At 28.0% G+C, this 22,623-nt stretch overlaps 3 protein-coding genes across 3 annotated transcripts; 1 reads left to right on the forward strand and 2 right to left on the reverse strand.

Moving 5' to 3' along the window:
• Positions 1-3,454: 3,454 nt before the first annotated feature.
• On the reverse strand, positions 3,455-5,332 carry LOC109813259 (coumaroyl-CoA:anthocyanidin 3-O-glucoside-6''-O-coumaroyltransferase 1). The gene has a single exon (XM_083073096.1). The coding sequence runs from the start codon at positions 5,104-5,106 to the stop codon at positions 3,691-3,693; it is 1,416 nt and encodes a 471-aa protein (XP_082929222.1). The 5' UTR covers positions 5,107-5,332; the 3' UTR covers positions 3,455-3,690.
• A 7,520-nt stretch (positions 5,333-12,852) lies between these two features.
• Positions 12,853-14,491, forward strand: LOC109813285 (receptor-like protein kinase ANXUR2). Its single transcript, XM_020377453.3, has 2 exons — positions 12,853-13,743; positions 13,819-14,491. The coding sequence occupies exons 1-2, from the start codon at positions 13,071-13,073 to the stop codon at positions 14,253-14,255; spliced, it is 1,110 nt and encodes a 369-aa protein (XP_020233042.2). The 5' UTR covers positions 12,853-13,070; the 3' UTR covers positions 14,256-14,491.
• A 541-nt stretch (positions 14,492-15,032) lies between these two features.
• On the reverse strand, positions 15,033-20,914 carry LOC109813281 (uncharacterized). The gene is made up of 6 exons (XM_020377450.3): positions 20,634-20,914; positions 19,519-19,900; positions 18,532-18,728; positions 17,719-17,863; positions 17,131-17,284; positions 15,033-15,496 (listed from the first exon to the last, which is right to left on the reverse strand). The coding sequence occupies exons 1-6, from the start codon at positions 20,672-20,674 to the stop codon at positions 15,471-15,473; spliced, it is 945 nt and encodes a 314-aa protein (XP_020233039.1). The 5' UTR covers positions 20,675-20,914; the 3' UTR covers positions 15,033-15,470.
• Between the last annotated feature and the right edge of the window lie 1,709 nt (positions 20,915-22,623).

The following is a 22,623-nucleotide window of genomic DNA, read 5'->3' on the forward strand; positions in this document are numbered from 1 at the left end:
AGAGAGTGTGTGTGGAGGAATCAAATAACTTACAAAATAACTTTTGGTAAAGTTCTTCTGCTCAATAACTCATGGTGTGTATTGAATTTCATCAATCGAACTGTTAAATTAAAAGTTATTAAATTTTACTAATAATTAATATAGAAAAAATTGATTAGCTTTGGAAGAAATTATTTGCTCATTAACAAAATAATTGAAACATTAATTATTTTAAATTATTAAACTAAATTCTTATTGACAATTTACTATATGATCTTAATATTTTTGTATAATTAATATTTGGGTTTAAATTTGATGTGAAAATATTATGATATAATTATATAAGATTTTAAGTTAGTATTTTAATAATGGTTAATAATTAGAAAATAAAACAAGGATAAATAAATTAAATTATATAATAATTTATTTAAAATGTTAAAATTTAATTTATAAGTATGAAATAAATAAATATTTATAATTTTTTAAATTATAGTATCATTATAAATTATAAAAATAAACAACTTAAATTATAATTTTAAATAGAAATAAGTATATTGTTAATTATAAAAGTAAGTATATATAAATAAAGATTAATTAAATATATTATTATTATTATTCATAATAAAATTATTATATATTATTATATTTTTATAGTAATCTAACAGTTGGATTTATAAAATTTACATTTAATATAAAGTTATTGAACGGTGTGTAATACTTAGTAAAAGTTACATCAATGTTAGTATAACCCTCCTCTCTCTCTCTCTCTAAGAGAAAGAGAGATAGAGAGAGAAAGAGAGAGAGTGGAGGAATCAAATAATTTAAGAAATAACTCTTGGTAAAGTTATTCCTCTCAATAACTCATGGTGTATGTTGAATTTCATCGATCTAATTGTTAAATTAAAAGTTATTAAATATTACTAATAATTAATATAGAAAAAATTAATTAGCTTTGGAATAAATTATTTGCTAATTAATAATATAATTGAAACATTAATTATTTTAAATTATTTAACTAAAATTTTATTGTTAATTTACTATATGATATTGATATTTTTGTATAACTAATATTTAGTTTTAAATTTGATGTGAAAATATTATGATGTAATTACATATGATTTTAAGTTAGTATTTTATTAATGGTTGATAATTAGAAAATAAAATAAGGATAAATATATTTTTTGAATTTTATATCTTTGATTTAAGATAAATAAATATATTAAATTTTGTAACAATTTATTTAAAATGTTAAAATTTAATTTATAACTATGTAATAAATAAATTTTATAATTTTATAAATTATATTATCATTTTAAATTATAAAAATAAATAATTTAAATTATAATTTTAAAGAGAAATAAGTAGATTGTTAATTATAAAAGTAAGTATATATAAATAAAGATTAATTAAATATATTATTATTATTATTATTATTCGTAACATAATTATTATATATTATTATATTTTTATAGTAATCTAACGGTTGAATTTACAAAATTCACATTTAATATAAAGTTATTATGCGATGTGTAATACTTAGTAAAAGTTACACCGGTGTTAGTATAATCCTTCTTTCTTCCTCTAAGAGGGAGAGATAGAGAGAGAGAGAGGAGGAATCAAATAATTTATGAAATAATTCTTGGTAAAGTAATTTCGCTCAATAACTCATGATGTGTGTTGAATTTCATCGATCCAATTGTTAAATTAAAAGTTGTTAAAATTTTACTAATAATTAATATAGAAAAAATTAATTAGCTTTGGAATAAATTATTTTCTAATTAATAATATAATTAAAATATTAATTATTTTAAATTATTTAACTAAAATCTTATTGACAATTTACTATATGATCTTAATATTTTTGTATAACTAATATCTGATTTTAAATTTGATGTGAAAATATTATGATATAATTAAATAAGATTTTAAGTTAGTATTTTATTAATGATTGATAATTAGAAAATAGAACAAGGATAAATACATTTTTTGAATTTTATATCATTGATTTAAGATAAATAAATATATTAAATCATTTAATAATTTATTTAAAATGTTAAAATTTAATTTATAGGTATGTAATAAATAAATATTTATAATGTTATAAATTATATTATCATATAAATAATGTAAATTATAATTTTAAATAGAAATAAGTAGATTATTAATTATAAAAGTAAGTATATATAAATAAATATTAATTAAATATATTATTATTATTATTTGTAATATAAAATTATTATATATTATTATTATAGTACAAGTATGAGATTGTATAGTTGAGGATGACTTAAATGAATTATTTGTACAAGTTATACTAACAACATGCATATACATTTTGGTAGCACAGTTAAACGTGATTGACTTGGAGTAATATAGAGATGGATGACCTTCTGGGAAGTCTCCTAGAAACTGTGCAAGTAAGGATAAAACATGATAAAAAATGAAATGTCGTGAAATAGAACCATTTTAAGAGGCCAACATCCCTCTCGGCTTTGGCATTAATAAGAGGCACATATCCCTCACAAATTTAATCACAAATTTGTGACGGATTAAATCCATCACAAATTTGTGACGAAGTCACAAATTCTGTCACAAATTTGTGATGGAAACAAGTCCCTCACTAAGTTCGTCACAATTTGTGACAGAATTTTATTAATTTATGAACATTTAATATTAGAAAATAGTGACAGAATTTGTGATGTCTTAATTCCGTCACTAATTGTGACGGACTGAAATTATCCGTCACTAAATATTTTGTGACGCCAATTTTTGTGACGAAATCAGTTCCGTCACTAATTTGTTTTGTGACGAATTTTATATTATTTTGTGACGGATTCATTCCCTCTCTAATTTTAATTTTTCTATTAGTGTGCTCAGAATGATGAGTAACATGGTGATGTTGATGATCAACAGATTGGAGATGGATTAGAGCTTCCAATTGATGATGCTCAAGAGAAACATGATAGGGTACATGATGATGATCTTGATAATGCTCATGAGTTACCACAAATCCCTCTTAGGCGATCCAACAGGTTGAGACAACCGTCTTTCAGGTATTTTTCTTATGAATATGTGACCTTGACTGATGGAGGTAAATCTGAGTGTTTTGAAGAGGTTTTGGAAAGTGAAGAAAAGCAATAGTAGCTGGATGCAATGCAAGATGAAATAAAATCTTTGCATGATAATCACACTTAAGACTTGGTAAAGTTACCTAAGGGTAAAAAGGCCTTAAAGAACAAGTAAATTTTCAGGGTGAAGTAAGAAAGTAATTCTACATCTCTAAGGTACAAAGCCATATTAGTGGTAAAAGGGTTTAGACTGAGAAAAACTGTTGATTTTAATGAGATTTTCTCGTCTATGGTGAAGATATTATCCATCATAATTGTATTAAGTTTAGTGGCTCTTGATTTAGAGGTGGAATAGATGGATGTGAAAACAATTTTCTTTCATGGTAATTTGGAAAAAGAGATTTACATGAAACAACCCGATTATTTTTTTGTTGAAGGCAAGGAAAACTATAATATGGGTACAAATCATTGTACACGATGCTTGGTGCCTTTGATCCAAGTCTATATGTCCCGTAACATGGATGTCCGATAACCAAACCCCATAATTGAAGATTAATGAATATATATATGGAATATATTGTAGTACAGAGACAAAACTTCATGGTCCACCAAAAGACAACTCATGGATATGGATGGAGGTTTTTCAGTCAAGAAGTGCAATTTCTGTGAGATGCACTTCCAAAATGGTAGTGAATTTATTCATTTGAGTCTTTTGAAGTGCTATCCCAACCTCAATTCGACCTTCTTTGTCTCTACAGTCAGAAAGGGAGATTGATCCTGAATTATCGACGTGAACTACATCACTCCTCTTGGGCTTACCCCACCCAAAGTCAGTTTCATACACTTCAAGCTTTGGTGAGCCCGCAATTATTGTCATATGCTTCCCCAACGAGGCATATTCTCTAAAATTTGACATCAATGTTTCCGCCCCTTCAAAAGATTCACGTTGCAAATATCTAACTTTGCTACCGATAGCGATGGCTGCCTCCAAAATACCATTTCCTAATCCTCCCACAAGCTTCCCCCTGTTGACTACAACATTCCCACAAACCAAACAATTCCCAAAGTATTCCAATGGAATTGAAAATTCCGGACGATTACGACAATCTGCCATGAAGGCCAAAATGTATGACTCATCATCATTAACTTTATTCTCTTCTGATTTCACCTTACAAACCCAAATCAATGCACATGTTACCACAAAGGTTGTTATGTGCGGTATCGCTAGACCATGGCTTTTGCCCTTAATAGATACCCATTTCTTGAGTTTCTCAACATGGACATGGCTCAAGACAAACGTGTGACGCACCATGTCACTAGGAACATCACGTTTGATGCCCTTGGACTCTATATTTTCCGGCAAAGAATTCCACAATTCTTGTAAGAAAATGGGCTTAAGGCCTTTCGGGTCTTGAATGATGTCCCTGTTGTGCAAAGGCATAGCAAGAGAGCCTTGAAAGGAAGCCAGGCCCAAGTCTTGTTTTGATGACTTACAAAGAGAGGCCCAGAATTTCATGAAGTGATGAAAAGCTCTCCCATCTGCAGCCACGTGTCTGAAAGTGATGCATATGGTGAAGGCGGAATAGGGCATAACAGTGACCTGAATGGCCATGAGAGGGATCACAAATGTGCCATCTTCTAAGGTACGTGGTGGTGGCAAGGAGGGAACAAAAGGGTGCAAAAGAGTGACATCTCTTGGGGAATTATGAGACACGAGGGTGGTGACATCTGCTAGTGTGGACTCAGCTACGGTGAAGGAGATGGAGTCAGCGTGAGTGTAGAGGATGTGAGGGGTGTTTGGCTTTGGTGGGAAGAGTAGGTTGGAAGAGAAAGGGAAGAAGTGTTGGAGAGTTAGGGAAAGAGAGTTCTTGAGAGATGGAAGGAGGGTTTGGACGAAGTGTTGAGTGGAATGAGGGAAGTGGTAGAAGAAGATACGTTTGAGTGGAGGGCAACAAAGCCATGGAAGGTCGAAGAAAGTGAGAGGGATAGAGGTTGGAGGAACTGAACCTGGTGGAGGACTCACCTGACACTCTTCAATCACCTTCACTTTCTGAGCCATGGATTGCTGTAGGCTTCAACGATTTAGTTGAGTAATCAAATTTGCTCTTGAATTTTATTCAAAACCCCTCACTAGAAACCAAGTTATATTAAGAACAACAATTGGGGAATAAAATAGAGACAGCGTGCATTGAAAAAACTAAAAAAAGAGATAATTAAGATTTCATGTCCCAATTTTCTTAGCACCACAGCTTGCATACCAAATTTCTTAACACTAGTGGATGCTCATCTTTCTCTTTATATTTTTATATCACATTCAATCATTTATTGTAATTGTATTTTTTTTCTTTCTTCTCCTTTTTTTTAGTGAGTACTATTTTTCTTTCTTATTTATAAAACTCAATTTAAAATAATTATGTATTTATATATATATATATATATATATATATATATATATATATATACTCCAATTCATATTATCTCATATATTAATTATTTTTAAACTAAAATATTTTTAATTAAAGTATATTTTCTTAATTTGATAAAATGTATTAATTATAAATTATTTAAAAAATAAAAGAAAGACAAGTATTAATTAGAAGAGATAAGTAATATAAGATATACACTTTAATTGATTAGAATATATGTGTATTAATTATATAAAAAAAGTAGTATAAAATTAGTTTTAGGAGAAAAAACTAATATAAATAAAATAAATTTATTATCTTTAATTAAATTAATTATTATTTTTAATTTTAGTGAATTAAATAATTGGGTCCTATTCATAGAAATGGGATATTATTAAATATAACACACTTGAGTGTTAAAAATTATTTTTGTTAAAATAAAATATACGTACACAGAAAGTTCAACGATGTAGTTGAGTAATCCAATTTGCTATTGAATTCTATTTAAAAGATAAAAAGAATAATGACTTTTTTTATGTACGAATAACGACATAAAAAATTAAAACTTACTGCTTAACCCTACATTAATTAGTAAAGAACGATGAGTATTAAGTATTTAAAAAAAAAGGTGCGCACAAATCATAGCTTAATTTTATTTTACTATTTATTATATTTTAGTTTTTTTAATCATAACGGGCCAGTTTAAGATCAATAAATCAGTTTTGTTTTTCTTTATGTCTTGTCCATTTTTTTTCTTCTCACATATATCCTCGTCTGAGATCTCTCAACGAAGATTCTAACATTGATTCCCTATGGTTTTTTAATTATTAAATAAAATAAATTAATTTTAAATGATTGGTATAACTTAAATTTTAAATGATAAAATTTAAGATAAAGTTATATTATGTTAAAATAAAATAAATTTAAATAAACAAATAAATGGTATAAATAATAATCATTGTTAGAAATCTTATATGTCAATAATAACCATTATTACTTATCAAGAAAATTAAAAATTATAATATAAAAACAAAATAATAAAAAAAAATCCTTGTGAAATCATAATAAAAATCCTTGTGAGGGATGGGACTGGGTTCGGGTGGCGGCTGCTGCAGTAGTTAATCCTATATGGAGTATGGATTGTAGTATTTTTCAACCATTTTTATTAAAAGCTTTTACAAATCAATTCAATCTAATAAAAATTAAAAATTAGATAAAAATCAAACTCTAAAACTTTTATTCATTACAAATTTTCTACAATTTTCTTAAATTGAGAAATCCTGAAAATGTGCTTTGTTATTTTTTTTCTAATTTGAAATTTTTTCTTTAATTTTTTTTTAGAATCTAAATACATTTTTATAAGCTAGACTAGGTAGAATTGAATTTAAATTTGCATTAGGCTAGCTACGTCTCTTGAGATCCAATATTTAGGGGGTGTATTAGTTTAAAATTTTAAAAGATTTTTTTTAAATAAAAAAATTTGTTGATATTTAATCAAGATTTTATGTTACTTAAAAATTATTTAATGATATTCAATATGAATTTTTAAGATTTTTTAAATAGTTTATTAAAATTCATTTGTATTCATATTTAAATTTTTTTATAACTTAAAAACAATCAATTGGTATTCAAAAATATAAGAATTTTAAAAGATTGTTATATTAAAGGGATTTTGAAGGAACTTTTAGTGATATCTATAAATACTAAATTCATAAAACAATCTCATCCAAATCCATTAGATTTTGGAGGATTGTTTGAAGTGACTTTTCAAGTACTTCAAGAATTTTTAAGTGAGTTTTTCATCTTTTTTTTCTATGCTAGCTCCTATCTTTTCCATTTTTTTTCTCTACTAATAATACTGCACTATTTGGTGAAACTCTAGTATGTAAATAAAAGTGTCATTGACTTGTTCTATTTTTCATTGTGTTCTCTTTAATTGACTTCTATTCAGTTGAGTCTGTTTCTTAGATATATAATATAAAAAAATGCTTGAAATTTCAATATTTTCTAATAGTAAATTTTTTATAACATGCGTCAAGAAAAGGGAAAGGTGAAAGTTAAAATTGATATCATGATCTCCACAATCAACTGTAAATCTTCAAACCCTTGTAATCAATTTAGATGTAAAGGTATTTACCATAATTAGATAGAACCTTTAACTGTTGAGTTTAAGATATTTGTCTATACCATATAACATTTTTTTAATTGAATAAATGGATGTTTAAATATCTAAAATATAGAAATAATAATACCCTATATATATAGTAGTTAAGCCTTTTACGAGGTTATAGTATTGTTTTTAAGTATATAGGTACCAATTAGGTGAGGTATAAATTTAATAAGTATTTTATCCATAATTATTTATATACCTAGTTTTCAATATATGTTGTTTTAGTAATTCAAATGGGAGATTTACAAGTAAATAATATAAAGGAAAAGAAAAAGAAAAAGAAAACTATGAAGCTTGGACCAAGGTGGATTCTGATGAATTGTTACAGCTGATAGTGAATGCTATAAAAAGTGGATTGCGTGATGTTAATGGGTCAATTAGCAAACTAAATGTGGAGAAAGTCATCCTTCCTCGCCTCAATGTTAAAATTAAATTCCCTAAAACGATATAATAATACGTCAACACTTATGTGCAATAATTCTAGCTTTGGGTGAGACCTAATTACAAAGACATTCACCCAATTACAAAGTAGAACTTGTGTTAGCATGTGCAACATTACATAAATTTCTTCGTAAAGAATGTCGTTTCGATGAATTTCCAATTGAACTGGTGAACGAACCTTCATCTTCAACATTACTGCTTAATGAAGATCATAATTTTGAGCCTATTGTTCAAACCCAGGAGCAAGAGCAAGAAGTCGTTAATGCTTGGAGGACCAGTATAATTATGGATATGTGAATGAATACTATTTAGGAGGACATGATATTATAGAGAATTATTATTATTATTTATCCAAACATTGTTATTTTTTATTATTTTTATCTTTAACTCTTTTTAAATTTAAATGTATGAAAAAAATCTTGAACTTTCATCGTATGTCAAAAATTTACAAAGTTCTGTAGAATCCATTAAAATATTGACTCAAAAGTCTTGCAGAATCCATTAAAATCCTGATTTAAAATCTTGCAAAATCCTACAAAGTCTTAAAAGTTATAAAAATCCTGCAAAATCCTTTAAAATCTGCATAACTTTAATTATGACCTTATAAGGTGAGAATTATTCTCCACTTATATACACAATTATAACTTTATCTCTAAGAGATATGGGATCTCCAATACAGCCCCCTCACACTGAAGACTGGATATCTCAAGCATGAAATTTATGAGCCTAACTAAAATCTACAAAAGTGACTTATAAGGTGAGGATTACCCCCCACTAATATATTCTTTAATTGTTTTATCTCTAACTGATGTGAGACTTGAGTTTTTCTCAATATATCCCCTCATGTTTAACACTATTGCACTTGATACGTGGATAGATAGTGGATAACCCTTTTTTAATCTAGGATAGATATGACTTAAATTTTTCTCAATACACCTCTTCACGTCCAATGTTATTGGGCTTGATGCACGTATCAAATGGTGGGTGACCCTTTTAGATTAGATCTAGATAGCTCTGATACTATCTTTAACAAAGTAGTTTAAAGGTCTAACCCAGTCTTACAAAATTGATTTGTGAGGTAAGAATTGTTTCTCACTTATATACACAATTATGACTTTATTTTTAGTCGATGTAAGATCTCCAACATCTGTGATTATGGACCATGTCTCCTAATAAATAAATAAATAATTGTTTAATAGTTCTTGGTTTGAATCAACAACTTCAAATAGACTACACCATCTAGCAGGAGCAATGCATTGGTACCTAACGGAGGAGAATAGAAGAGAGGCCAATAGAGAAAGGAGGGGCAAAAGAGAGATAAAAAAAATTAAAATTATGAGAGAAAACAATCATTTGTTTTAGGTTTATTTTTAATTGACATGACAACATTTTATTCATAGGATAAAAAGTGAAACACAGAATATGATATAGGTGATTTTGATCTGAATAGGAAAAATAGTAAGGGAAGGCGTTCATTAAAAATATATACTTATATTGAAAACCTCAACATTGTAGTTGAGTAATCCAATTTTACACTTTTTATTTTATTTTGCTGTGCTTTAATTTGCTATGCTTTTTTTTTTTTTAGGGTGAGAAGAAAAAGAATTTTTTTAAGGATATTTCATAATTTAAAATAAAAAGAAAGTGATGTGGGTGATGGAGGTTTATTTCAAATAAAAAAAAATTATAAACGTTCTTATCAAGATATATAAAACGTTTTTAGTCCCTCTTTGTTATTCAAATTTATAAATATATATATATATATAAAGTGAATTTATTTAAATAATATTACTTTTTTATTTTTTTCTATGATATAAAGATTTTTTTTCTTAAATTAGCATAATCAAATTTATTTAAAAATATTTTTTAATACATATTATATTTTATTGAAATATTACTAATATTAAGTAATATTTTATTAATTTTAATTCTTAAAAAATGTCAACAATATTTTACGACATATGTAGTCGAACCATGTTTTCTTATTTAATTGATTTAATGTATTATTTGTTGATTTTTTTTTTCACATATATAGAATAGATTTCCTTAAAAAAATTCAATTAACTGCGAAAATAGTATAACTAGAGAAATTAAATCAAATAATTATAATATTTGTAAGCCTATATCTACAATGATGAGTATTTTACTAATTTTAATTTATTCCAACGTTAAACATAGGTATTTTTCAAGTGTAATAATACATAAAAATTAAATAAAATAAAAAATTTATTAATTAATAAAATTAATAAAATAAAATAAAAGACTTATTTTAAAAAAAAAAAGTATAATTTATAAACTATTTAAAAGCTTACTTTTATATTTTATAAATAAAAACTATATTACCAAATAACATTATTTTTTAATAACCAGAGTACAGAATGTCCTAATTGGCTATTTAAAGGATGTCGTAATCATGCTCTTGATTATTGATTGAACCTCCATAGTGAAAGCACAACTAACAACTGTACTAATTTACAATATACCAAATGAATAAACATCATTACTATTTCTCACTTATACATACATATATATATATATATATATATTTATATATATATAATTTATTTTTTAAAATTGAGATTTTATTCTAGGCTTAAATATGAATTTGCAAACATTTATTCGATTATGTGATCATTGTATTCGATTATATGTTTCGTAGGTTAGTCAATAAATGTAGTTATATATATACAAATTGAATTGATTAAATAGCCTTGCAATTTATAAAATATTTGTCAGACAAATTTTTAATATGTATTTATTATGTGATTCAAGTGGAACAAATTAGTACTTTTTGTTTTATTATAATTTTTTTTTTATCTAAATCAAATAATTTTATAATATTATTTCTTTTATTTATGGCTATAAAGTGGATTAATTGGTCATCTATTGTAGATAGCGGGATCCCATGGAACTTCCAGAGTATAAAATTTGTATTTTATTTGTCCTGCAAAGCCTAAAATTTTAACAATTCAATGGACCATCACTCTTACATATTCTAGTCTAAGAATTATAAATAACTTTGGTTGGATTAGGACCGGAGAACGACCCATAAAATTACAAATAACTTTTTGAAAAATAGGTTAACTTTTACATGCATGTTAAATTTGGAAAAAAAATTGTTATTTTTTTCTAAATATATCTTCTCACGGAATTGAAAAAATATATATTTCTCTAAAATAATTAATTATCTCCATAATAGTATAAGTCTGGTTTTACAATGAAAGTGAATTCACCAAAACTAGATGTCTATTCCTTGTAGTTTGAAAGAATTGAGCTGGATTCGGTGTAGTGGAAGATTGATTATTGCTTGATTTTCTTCGAGCAACATATATATAAAATATTATTTTTGACTGTGATCTAAATCTGATACGTAGCTAGCGGACAGCAGTGGAAACAAACTAAAAGATTCAACTCATGTTTGCCAATAAGTTCCGTTCCCACGTAATTCCTATATTCTTCTATCTCTTGAAAAATATTTTATATTGTAATTTGAAAATGAAAAAAAAACCTTATGTAAAGGTAAAAAAATAAAAATATTGAGTGTTTACTTTCCTTTATGTTTGTTTTCATTACTTTGTAAACTATGTTGTGGTATCATCTCGTTATTGACAGATTTTTAGAATTACTATTTTAATTCATAAGGGTTATTATAATTATGTGTTGTTGGTAGTAGTTTTAATTGAAACAAAAAATTTAATAATTTGTAATTTAATATTTTTGTGTTGAAATCTTGAAGTTGAATGAAAAATTTATACTATGTATCTTTTAGTTAAATTTTCCAATTGTTGTCAAAAGGTTAACTTTGTCAATTTAAATTAATAAAGTAATAAAATAAATAAAATTATTGACATTGGTTGGTATAAGTAGTAGCAAATTGTGTCTCTTAATCAAATTATCCGAAATTCAAATCCTATTATTGGATGGAATAGAATATATTGGGTAAGGAATATTCACTTTGTGAGATATCATTCTAGTAATAGATATTTCATATTGATATATTTTTGCCACCTTTATTCATAAGCATGCTCACCTATGAAACTCGTATTTAATACGATACATGAAAACAATAATTTTTAGGAGAATTTAGAATATAATAGTTTCATATTCATTAATAAAATTTTATAAAAATATTTATATAGATGTAGAATATTGATAAATAAAATAAAATAAAACATTAAGTTTTTCTCATAAATTCATAACTATGATGATTATAATTTACAATATATATATATACATATATATATGTGTGTGATTTTATCAGCTCAAAATATAATTTAATATTGTATTCTAAATCCTCTACTTTAAACTTAAAACTAATATCAAATTAATTATATTAATAAAAGCATCTTTAGTATTGTATTCTAAACCTTATACTCTAAACTTAAAACTAGGCTCTTATTTTTTATATCTTTTATCTTTTATAGACAAAAGTTGAAGGTTAAAATACGCATAAACCAAATTTTATATATTTTTAGATCCATTTTATTTTTCTTCAAAAAATAAATAAAGGAGCACATATTTCAATTCCTTTTATGGCATTAAAAAAAATACCGTAAAGCTTAACACAAGTTTATATATATATATATATATATATATATATATATATATATATATATATATATATATATATAAATAAAAGTTTAAATCACACCGGAATAACTTTTATTAATATCTTAAATAATTTTATAAGATTGAATTTGAGTCATTAAATATATTTAGTGATTATTATTATTGGAGAGAGGTCGGAGAGAAAAATTTGTCGGAAAGATCCAAATTCAAACTTCACATGTGCTTACAGCTCTCAGCTCTCAAGTTTTAGATTCCACTTGTGATTGGACGTATTGATTTCTTTAACCATGTTAACATTTAATTTTGTGTCCCCACCTATAAAGAAAACTTTATTGGTTAGGATTTAGTCTAATATATGTCCAATAAATGTAGGGAAACGAAGTAATTAATCTGGCGTGGAAAATTCTAGAGGTGAATGTTTTGGGCAAGTGACAAGTAATGAAGGAAGAAGGTGTCACAAATTGGAAAATGTTTCTCAATTGTTTGGGGTTCTGCGATTGCAAGCAAATAACTGACAGAAGCTCATCTCAGACTCAGAAGCAGTATCCAACTGTAATAGAAGAGTTGTGCCATCAATTTTCACTGGCGGAACTTAAGAAATCAACCAGCAACTTTGATGAAAACAGAGTAATTGGACGTGGATTATTTAGTCAAGTATACAAAGGTTGTCTCCGTCACAATGGTGCTTCTGATTACACTGTCGCAATAAAGCGATTTACTGAACGCAATCAAGGATGGGAAGCGTTCAAGACTGAAATAGAGTTGCTCTGCCAGCTTCGTCACCCTAATATTGTCTCTCTCATAGGATTCTGCAACCATGAAAATGACAAGATTATTGTGTATGAGTACATGTCCAACGGATCTCTCTATGAATGCCTAGAGCGTGGGGAACTGACATGGAAGAAAAGGGTAGAGATCTTCATTGGAGCAGCGCGTGGACTACACTACCTTCACGCCGGATTAAAGCGCTCCATCTTTCACTGTATTCTCAGTCCCAATACAATTCTTTTGGATGCCAACATGAAGCCAAAACTCGCAGGGTTCGGGATTAGCATACAGGGAGCACGGTTTGATTCAAAGCCAAAACAAATTAATATAGAACGTATCACGGGTAACATTTTTATTTTATTTTATACTACAATGATTTTCTGTCGGTTATATTTAGTTATTAGTACTTTACTTATAGGTACTCTTGGCTACACGGCTATGGAATATGTCATCAACGGTACCGTGACAGATAAATGTGACGTTTTTTCATTTGGCATGATCCTACTAGAAGTTGTGTGTGGAAAGAACTATTTAGAAATGCCAATAGAATTTATGGAGATGCCTGTTGAGGAGAAAATTGACCCGAATATCCAAGGAAAGATTGCACCACAATGTTGGCAAGTGTTTATAGATATAGTCCATAGATGTGTCAAGCTTGAACCTGATGAGCGACCAGCAATGGGTGAAGTTGAGGTTGAACTTGAGCATGCTCTGTCCTTGCAGGAACAAGAGGACATCACAAACACTAATGATGAATATACTTTATCGTCCAAAACCATTATTGACCTAAGACTAGAGTGGGAATATTTTGAGCGTGCTCTGTCATTGCAACAAAAAGAAGATATATCCCCATAGACAGTGACTTAGAAGACTTGGTTATTTGCTGAGATCAATTCGCGATCACTAACTAATATAGGGCCACAACTCACAAACAAATAATACAAAAGAACTAGACACCACATCCAATCTATAGCTTTTGTGGCAATCCTTGCTTTTAGCATTTTGAATCTTATTGTGTCCCAAGTTATCATTGTAATTCTCTTGAACTAGTGTAAATTTGAAAGCAGTGAAGGACACATGACACTTGCAAATTTTAGCCAGTAAATTATAAATAACTTTGGTTGGATTAGAACTGCTTGAGAACACAAAATTATAAATATTTTGAAAAGTAGGTGAACTTTTGCATGTGAAGTTAAATATGGAAAAATAATTGATATTTTTAAACAAACCTTCTCAAGGAATTGAAAAAAAAAATCTAAAATAAGTTATGTCCACAAGAATACCAGTCTGCATGTGGTTAATGAATGCTGGTTTTACAATGAAGTGAGTAAATATTTGAATTCGCCAAAGAAAAAAAAAAAAAAAAAAAAAAAGATGTCTATTTCTTATAGTTTGAGAGATGGGATCTATCTAGCTATGAGAAAATGACCGCGTAGATTCAAAGTAAAAATTATGGTGTTGATAATGCTACTTCGAAGGGTCTTTTTGAGAACACCGGGTCAGAGTTATCAATTAGAGAACGTTTGTGCTGAAGTCTTTATTTTTATGAAAATGAAAATAATACGTATACCAACTAAATATTAGAGTTCCATGTTCTATATTGCATGCTTGTAATGTAATAAATTATCATCATTTAAGAAATATAATCTTTAACAATATGTAAACAAAAATGTGTGCAATAGCTTTTCCTGTTTGGAATAAAATGATTTAGAATTTCAATTTTATTCTTTACATTTCTTTGCAATCTATTTCCTTCCCTTCCATGATACATTATCCACAGCAATGCTATAAAAGAATACACCAAATCCAACACAGTTATAAAAAAGAATGATGCAATTTATTTTCTAGCAAAAAATTCTCCATATTTGAATCCAGCGAGTGTTTTCAGAATAATCCGTTAGTGTAGCTTTACTGCAAAAGTTTAACCCTCTAGTCATAGACTGATAAATGTCGAATAGCAACTCCAATGCTGAAGGTGGAGGGTTATAAGCTATTGTGTGCTTTATCAACATCATCATCCTAATCTAGGTTAATCGATCAGTAAAATACAAGCTTTCGGATCAATTGCATCTATTCATCTTTAGAGCATACACGTTCTGCACACAGAAAAAAATTGAAATGCTTTTAGGCCTAGCAATATATACACAGAACAGGTGCGATGATAAATGAGGATTCATAATTTATTCCAGACTCAATAACCGATAACATAACTACATAAGAACAGAAGCTCCAGCAGGAAAAAAAAGAAGAAAAGGAAAAAAAGAAGTCTATATTATTAAATAAATATGCAAATAAATAAACTTGATTAAGGAAATCAAAAGAAGAAAAATGCATGCAAACGGAAAATAAATCAAAACAGTTTGTGGACACAGATTGTCAGCACGTTTGGATACATGGTTGGCAACTATGACGCACATCAGCTGAAGCAAATATTAGTTGCTTATACATTAATTTTGACATGATCGTGGATGGACAGCCAGACATGCAATTTGTCACACTACTAAGCAATTTGTAGACTATTTTCTTCAAGGCCAACAGGGATGACATGTATTAGAGTTTGTACAAAGAACATGAGAGAATATTCCAACATATATAACTATGTAAAGTGTGATTCATCCTTTGATAGAGAAACTTACTACAGGTAGCTTCTAGTCAGGAACACATTCACAAATGAGATAACTAGTAATAAAACCCAAGATTGTCATTAATTGGCATATCAAGTAAGAAATGTGATGGCCAAATCTTACGCTAAATTAAAGGAAGACCAAGAAAGGATCTACAGGAAAATGTAGATCACAAGGAATATATATAATCCGATAGAAAGGAATGAGGAATACCTTCAAAAAAAATTACAAGAACCATTAAAACATAAAAGAACATTAACCTTGTTACGAATGATGTTGTTGTTTTAAGAGAGCTCTATGGTGTAAACTTTGTAACATATCCATGCAGTTGACAGCACCTGGTAGGATAAAGCTTGGTTGTTGTATATATGCCTACATGGTGTATTTTGATGGGCAGGAATGCCTGTATCTTTAAGGATGTCTCTCTCTGTCCTTACTAATGTTCTTAGATAAGATTGAGTTAATGTCCTCTCTTTCGTTCTTTGTGCATGTGGTTCCAAAGGATTTCCTATTGCTGATATGAAAAAATATTGGACAGCTCTCTGGCCCACTGTTTTCCATTTTCTATTCAGGAGGATTTCTTATGCTCCCTCCAAATGAACTTTCTCCCCCTTCTTTGAATTAATAAATATATTGTTCTTCCATAACATTTTATCTACCCATTTTCCAATTCAGATTTGGAGAGTTAAGTATGTTGTAATGTTACTAAAATTTATCTTTTCTGTTAAGGAGTAAAGGAAACATTATGTGTGATGAGTCCCCATTTGAGCCAAGCCTAAGTGCCTAACTTCTTGGGATCAGTTTCACTCCTGTTGCTGTCTCAAGTGCAGCATTGGAAAGAAGAAAAAGGATACGATGTATAAACCTAAAAGTGAAAAGCCTATAACCGAAACATAAAAGTAGAACCACAAAATGTTGCCAGCAGAGTTGCTCAACATGGCTACAAATGAAGACTAGGATGATGACATTAGATGTCAGGACAAAAGTTTAAGTTGAACATTTATTCAAATATTTGGTTGCACAAAAGCAGAAAACACAAACAGATAATAAACATAAAAACGTGCACATACACAAAGAAAATGTAATCAGGGAGGAAGAGTTCTTACTCAGATACTCATACGTCAATATCATTGAAGTGCCCCATGCTGACATGCTAAAAAATCTTGGACCAAACCCTCTATAAAAGCCCTTCCAACCATCTTCATTGATTAAATCTTTAACAACTTGTTTTATAGAGCTTCTATTTTCATGTCCCATTACCTAAGGTGTAGAACTAACCAGTCAGAAAAATTTAAATAGGTGGTCATCAGAATAAAAAATATTGACAATTATGCAAGTAAAATGAAAATACAGTAATACAATATGTTCATGAATGTTATTCTCATTATTTTCTTCTCCTTTTAGTCTTTTGGAGAATGAGGGAACAATATACCATCACCATAATATTTCAATGAATTAATTATGTATATATATTGAAGCAACAAGTGTATTATTATCTCTTTATCTTTACAATCCAAGACCTTTGGTTTGTATTATAGCAAGAAAATGCACAGAAAGAGAAGATGACAGGAGTCAAGAGAAGATTCATGAACAGAACTATACAAAAGGAGAGAAACCTTGCGCTGGGGTTGTAATGATCACATAAAACAATGAACTAAAAAAGAAATAAACTTGGTCAATGAAATTATGCAAACCTGTAAACGTGTCTTGATAGTATCCAATGGGGTTGTAATACAGGATGAAGTTGCACCAGCAATAATCCCTCCAGTAGCCTGAACAAACATAATTTTCGGCACACTAGGAGTGCCTTCATCATGTTTGGCACCATGGTCCAGGAATCTGTTCATGCAAGCAGGTGCTAGTTGCTTTTAGTATTAGAAAGTTTGCAATGATAACTTGGAAATAAAAATAACTGCAAGCACAATTACTAAAAGTGCATTACTATTATTTACAAAATTTTCTGCAATAAAAAAAAAAAAAAAATTGAATCACTAGCTTACTGCAAAATCAGCCTATTCTTTTGGCAGTGTTTCTCAGCCAAGAAGAAATTCTAGCTTTCCTGACTTAATATAATCCACTGCCAGCATGCAGATGCAGTAACAACATCATACATTTCAACTGGTGTAATTCCATGTTTAAAGACTGAATCTGTTACATACATTCATCTGACCAAGCTAACACTAAACTTCAAAAATTATTTATCAGACTAAATCAATGCACTGTGGCAGTGCTTTTTTGCAGTTTTTCCATATCCTTGGAACACAACAGGCATCCTTAACTCTAAGATGGAAAACATACCTATAAGCTATGTTTGAAACTCATGTATACATCATAATTATAATTAACATTTGTATAGAAGAAACCATGTATACTACAATGCATTCATACCAATCAGGATAATATATTTTTTTATCATTTTGTCAATTGATAATATAAAATGAAATTAAAAGTTAATGCAACAAAGATCGAATATTAAGACATAAAATACAAGTATTACCATATCTTACCTCCAAACGAAGCGTTGGCTTGAACCATAACTTGCCCACCATACTGCACTAGCAGGAGAATAAGTGATAACGGACAGACCAAACCCTCGATACAATCCCCGGATGCCATCAGACCTTAAAACCTTGCGAGCAACATCCAAACCTCCACTATATTGAGCATGGCCTGAGTATCCTTGCACCATCAATTTTTGGCTAACCTGAATATCATTCCATGTGAATTAGATTAGATATTATAATTATCCATAATGAGGTAAAAGAATAAAATTTTATCAAGCAAAGAAATGAGACCAAATTAACACGGTAAGAAACTTCCTTCCCGCAACAAAATAAAAAGGGCAAAACAAAAATAAAAAATAACCTTCCGTATTTATCTGAGCATTTTTCATTAGAATGTTTTAAAGAAGCACCAGTAGAACAGCAACAGTAACAAAAGACATTTATAGCACAAATAAACTAAAAAAAAAATCCTATTTTTATGATCTTGCATATGATCCAACAGAATACACCATCGGTATGAAGACTAAACACATCACTGCAAAACCTTACTTTCCATCCTTCATCTAAATAAATTTTCTGAGCTTTAAATAACCAACTATAGCATTTTATATGCCCTACATCATAAGTCCTAACTAAAAAAATTAGAAGCATTATCTCACCATTTAGAGTTTGATTAAAAAAAATAGGAAGCATTTAAAATAAATACTTGATATTACTTTTTAAATAAAAAAAAATGAGAACAATAAACCTGTATTTTGAATTGCATCAAACATGATAGATCAGTCCAAGTTCCAAACTTTCAAAAGATGAGAAATACACTGTTGAGCTGCCTAAAGAACACTTTTAATGGCAGAGCATATGCATTTGAATGTACTATCACATGCATATGTATATAGCATGGGAATCAGTTAGTCCAAAACAATGTATTTTGAAGTTCAAGGATAAAAACACATAGTTGTTCGCAAGGTTACATGAATTAGATTATCATACCACATCAATCGGTACAAACACAGATTGAGCTAAAAGCGATGATGTCATGCCTGCAACTCCATTTGCAATGGCAGCTTGGGTAGTTTCAGATAGTTTAAACGGTTCAAGCATTCTGAAGGCAGCCACCTTTGTGGTCTCTAGAGCGGATAGGAATATGATTCTGGCAGGAATTGCACCAGTGATAACTGTACCAAACCCTCTATACAAACCAGGGATGCCATCTGTTTTAAGTAGTCCTTTCACAACAGAAAACACATTTCTCTCAACAGCATCCTTTGTGGCAACCTGCAGCCTAGTTTTCACAACAGAAACAGGGTATAGTGCCACAGAAACACCTGTAAAGAGTCCAGCTCCTACGACATAGAACTTAGTTTTATCTAGCCTGCAGAATTGAGTGAATTTCATTAGGATTAAAGCTTGTAGATGTAAAATTCATTACAATACCGTGAGCTCAAAGAGGTCACAACATCTGTAAGATATTTTGTTATAAATAAATCAAAGCAAGGACAATATGGGGATGACCCTGATTTTCATGAAGAACTGGCATCCACATATACAAGATATAACCCACAAATTTACTAGCATCCAAATCATACAAAACTATCTTAAGAGGAAAATAGGAGCAATTCACCAATTCAAGCAGTTGAGTGCAATCATCTTGAATCTTTTATATTAGAACCCGACATTATCGTCTAATAGAGTAGATCACAATATGAATATGAAGATAACTGGTTGCAGTGAAGTAAAGAATGCAACACAATGAATTTCCCATACGCAATGACGCACTGATGGCAGCTTGTATTCATTATTAACAACTAGTCTTTCACTCTTCGGCAGCTCCCATCAGATTGGGAACTCCATAAGCTCTTTTCAATTGTTTTTCATTTGCTTTTATAAAAAATTAATTTACCCTTTTTATGATTTTCACTCGATTCACATACAAACAAACCCACAAGCCATAAATCTCCCACCCCCAATAAAATTATTCAAAAAGGAAAAAACTTCAGCTGCTAGGTATACCGATTTATAATTTTTGAGTGACGGGCATGTCGAAATACAGCAAAAAAAAAGATAAAGCAATAGCAGAATTGATAAAGGGAAAGAAGAAACAATACTTGTCCCAGTTAATCTCAGTCTGACCGAAGGACTGGGCCATTGGAAGAAGGAAAAAGTCTGAGAACAGAAGCTAAGAAGAGGAGGACATGATCTGAGGATGTCTTGTAAATTGCAAATTGTAACTGAAAGGAAATAAAATGCGAAGTGCTTGAAAGGGTTGGTTGACAATTTGGTGAAAAGGCTGCGCGTACGCCTTGTTGTGGCAGAACCACACACTACACGCCTTCCATTTTCAATTCCTTCATTTTTTTACTTTGACCATCTTCTATCATTCCCTGCCAACCAACCCAGTCCAGAAATAATCAAAAACTTAATCATTTTCAATTCCTTTAAAAAAAATTATTTTGACCTTTATTTTTTAAGATAAAAAAAAATTATAAAGATTACTTTGATCATATTCTATACATAAACTTAGCTATTAATATTTATAATTATAAGTACTTTATTTTAGTTTTTATATATTTTTATAAAAATTAAAATGCAAAATTTATATAATTATAAATTTATAATTTATATATGAACTAAAATAAAATATTTTTAATTATAAAAATTAAATCAAAACTTTATAAATCTATGAAAACCAAAATAATAATTAAACCTTAAATTAATTTATGTGTTTAAAGTGGAATGATGATAGGTGTTCAATATTTTTATTTTACACAACAATTTACTATACAATATATAATAAATAAATAAAAAATTCTTCATTCATCATTTAATTTATTGTGTAAAAAATATCTTTTCTTTTTCTATCTTAATTAAAAAAATATATTATGCAGTTTATAGTTCAAATATTATTTCTCTTTAAATATGAAACATTTACATACGCATCCAATCAAAATTAATCATTTTGTTATATCGTTCTATTTTTTAATAATATGATAACCCATTAGGGAAAAAACTTGATTAGATGTTTTGTTTAAAAAATAAGCTAAACTAATAATACATAATATAAATTAAATTTTATTAATTTTTTCATTTGCACAAAAATAAATTATTAAAACTTAATAGTGATATACCTAAAATAATTTCATATTATTATAATATTATTATAATATTATTTATAATTACAATTCATTATAAATGATAAATTTATTGATTTTTATTATAATTATCTTATAAATCATATAAATTATAATTTTTAATTTGATTAATTATGTAAAAAAATTATATTGACAATACATCAATATTAAACTCATTATTAAAATGTTATTTCCTTTTCATTATTCATCTTTGAAAATAATATATATTTCTTAAAGAATTAATAATTATATAAATTAATATAATAAAATATTTTAAATAAAATAATCTCTATTAAAATAATTATAAAATTTATTTAAGTATTTAAGTAAAAAATAAAAAGTTAATAAATAACTTCTTCTCTATTTAATAATTTAATTTATATGTATAATTTTTTTACATAAGTATCTAATAAAAATCCATTGTATCATTACACCATTCTAATGATTCGTTAATATAATGTGGCAATAGTCTATGCACAAACACTATATAAATATTTCTATTTTTAATTTTTTATCAAATTTAATTTTAAAGTAAATTTTAAATAAAAATGTTAGAGCAAAAACAAAGGAAAGTGCTTGATGACCGTACAATCTCATTGGATGTGCTTTTGGTAACAATTATGTCCTCAAATTCATAGGTCGATTTGGCCTGAAAAATAGCAAGTTAATTTAGTGTATGATCTAAATAAATTACAGAATCAGCCAAAAAAATAGTACGGAACTGTTTTTTTTTTTCCTTTAAAAAGTTTAAAATACTTAAAATTTTCCTTTTATTATAAATATAAATTTATTATTAATAAATATTGTTATATATCCCGGAAACTTAGACTTAAATATATACGATAATATATTTGTTTTAGACTTTTACATATACTTAAAATGTTAAAAACTTATAAAATAATTTTTTTAGTTTACATGATAATATATTTTTTTTAAAATTATATTATTTATTATTTTATATACTCTT

The sequence above is a fragment of the Cajanus cajan genome, chromosome 4 (genome assembly GCF_000230855.2).
Source record: "Cajanus cajan strain Asha chromosome 4, NIPB_CcT2T_4, whole genome shotgun sequence".
Lineage (NCBI taxonomy): Eukaryota > Viridiplantae > Streptophyta > Magnoliopsida > Fabales > Fabaceae > Cajanus > Cajanus cajan.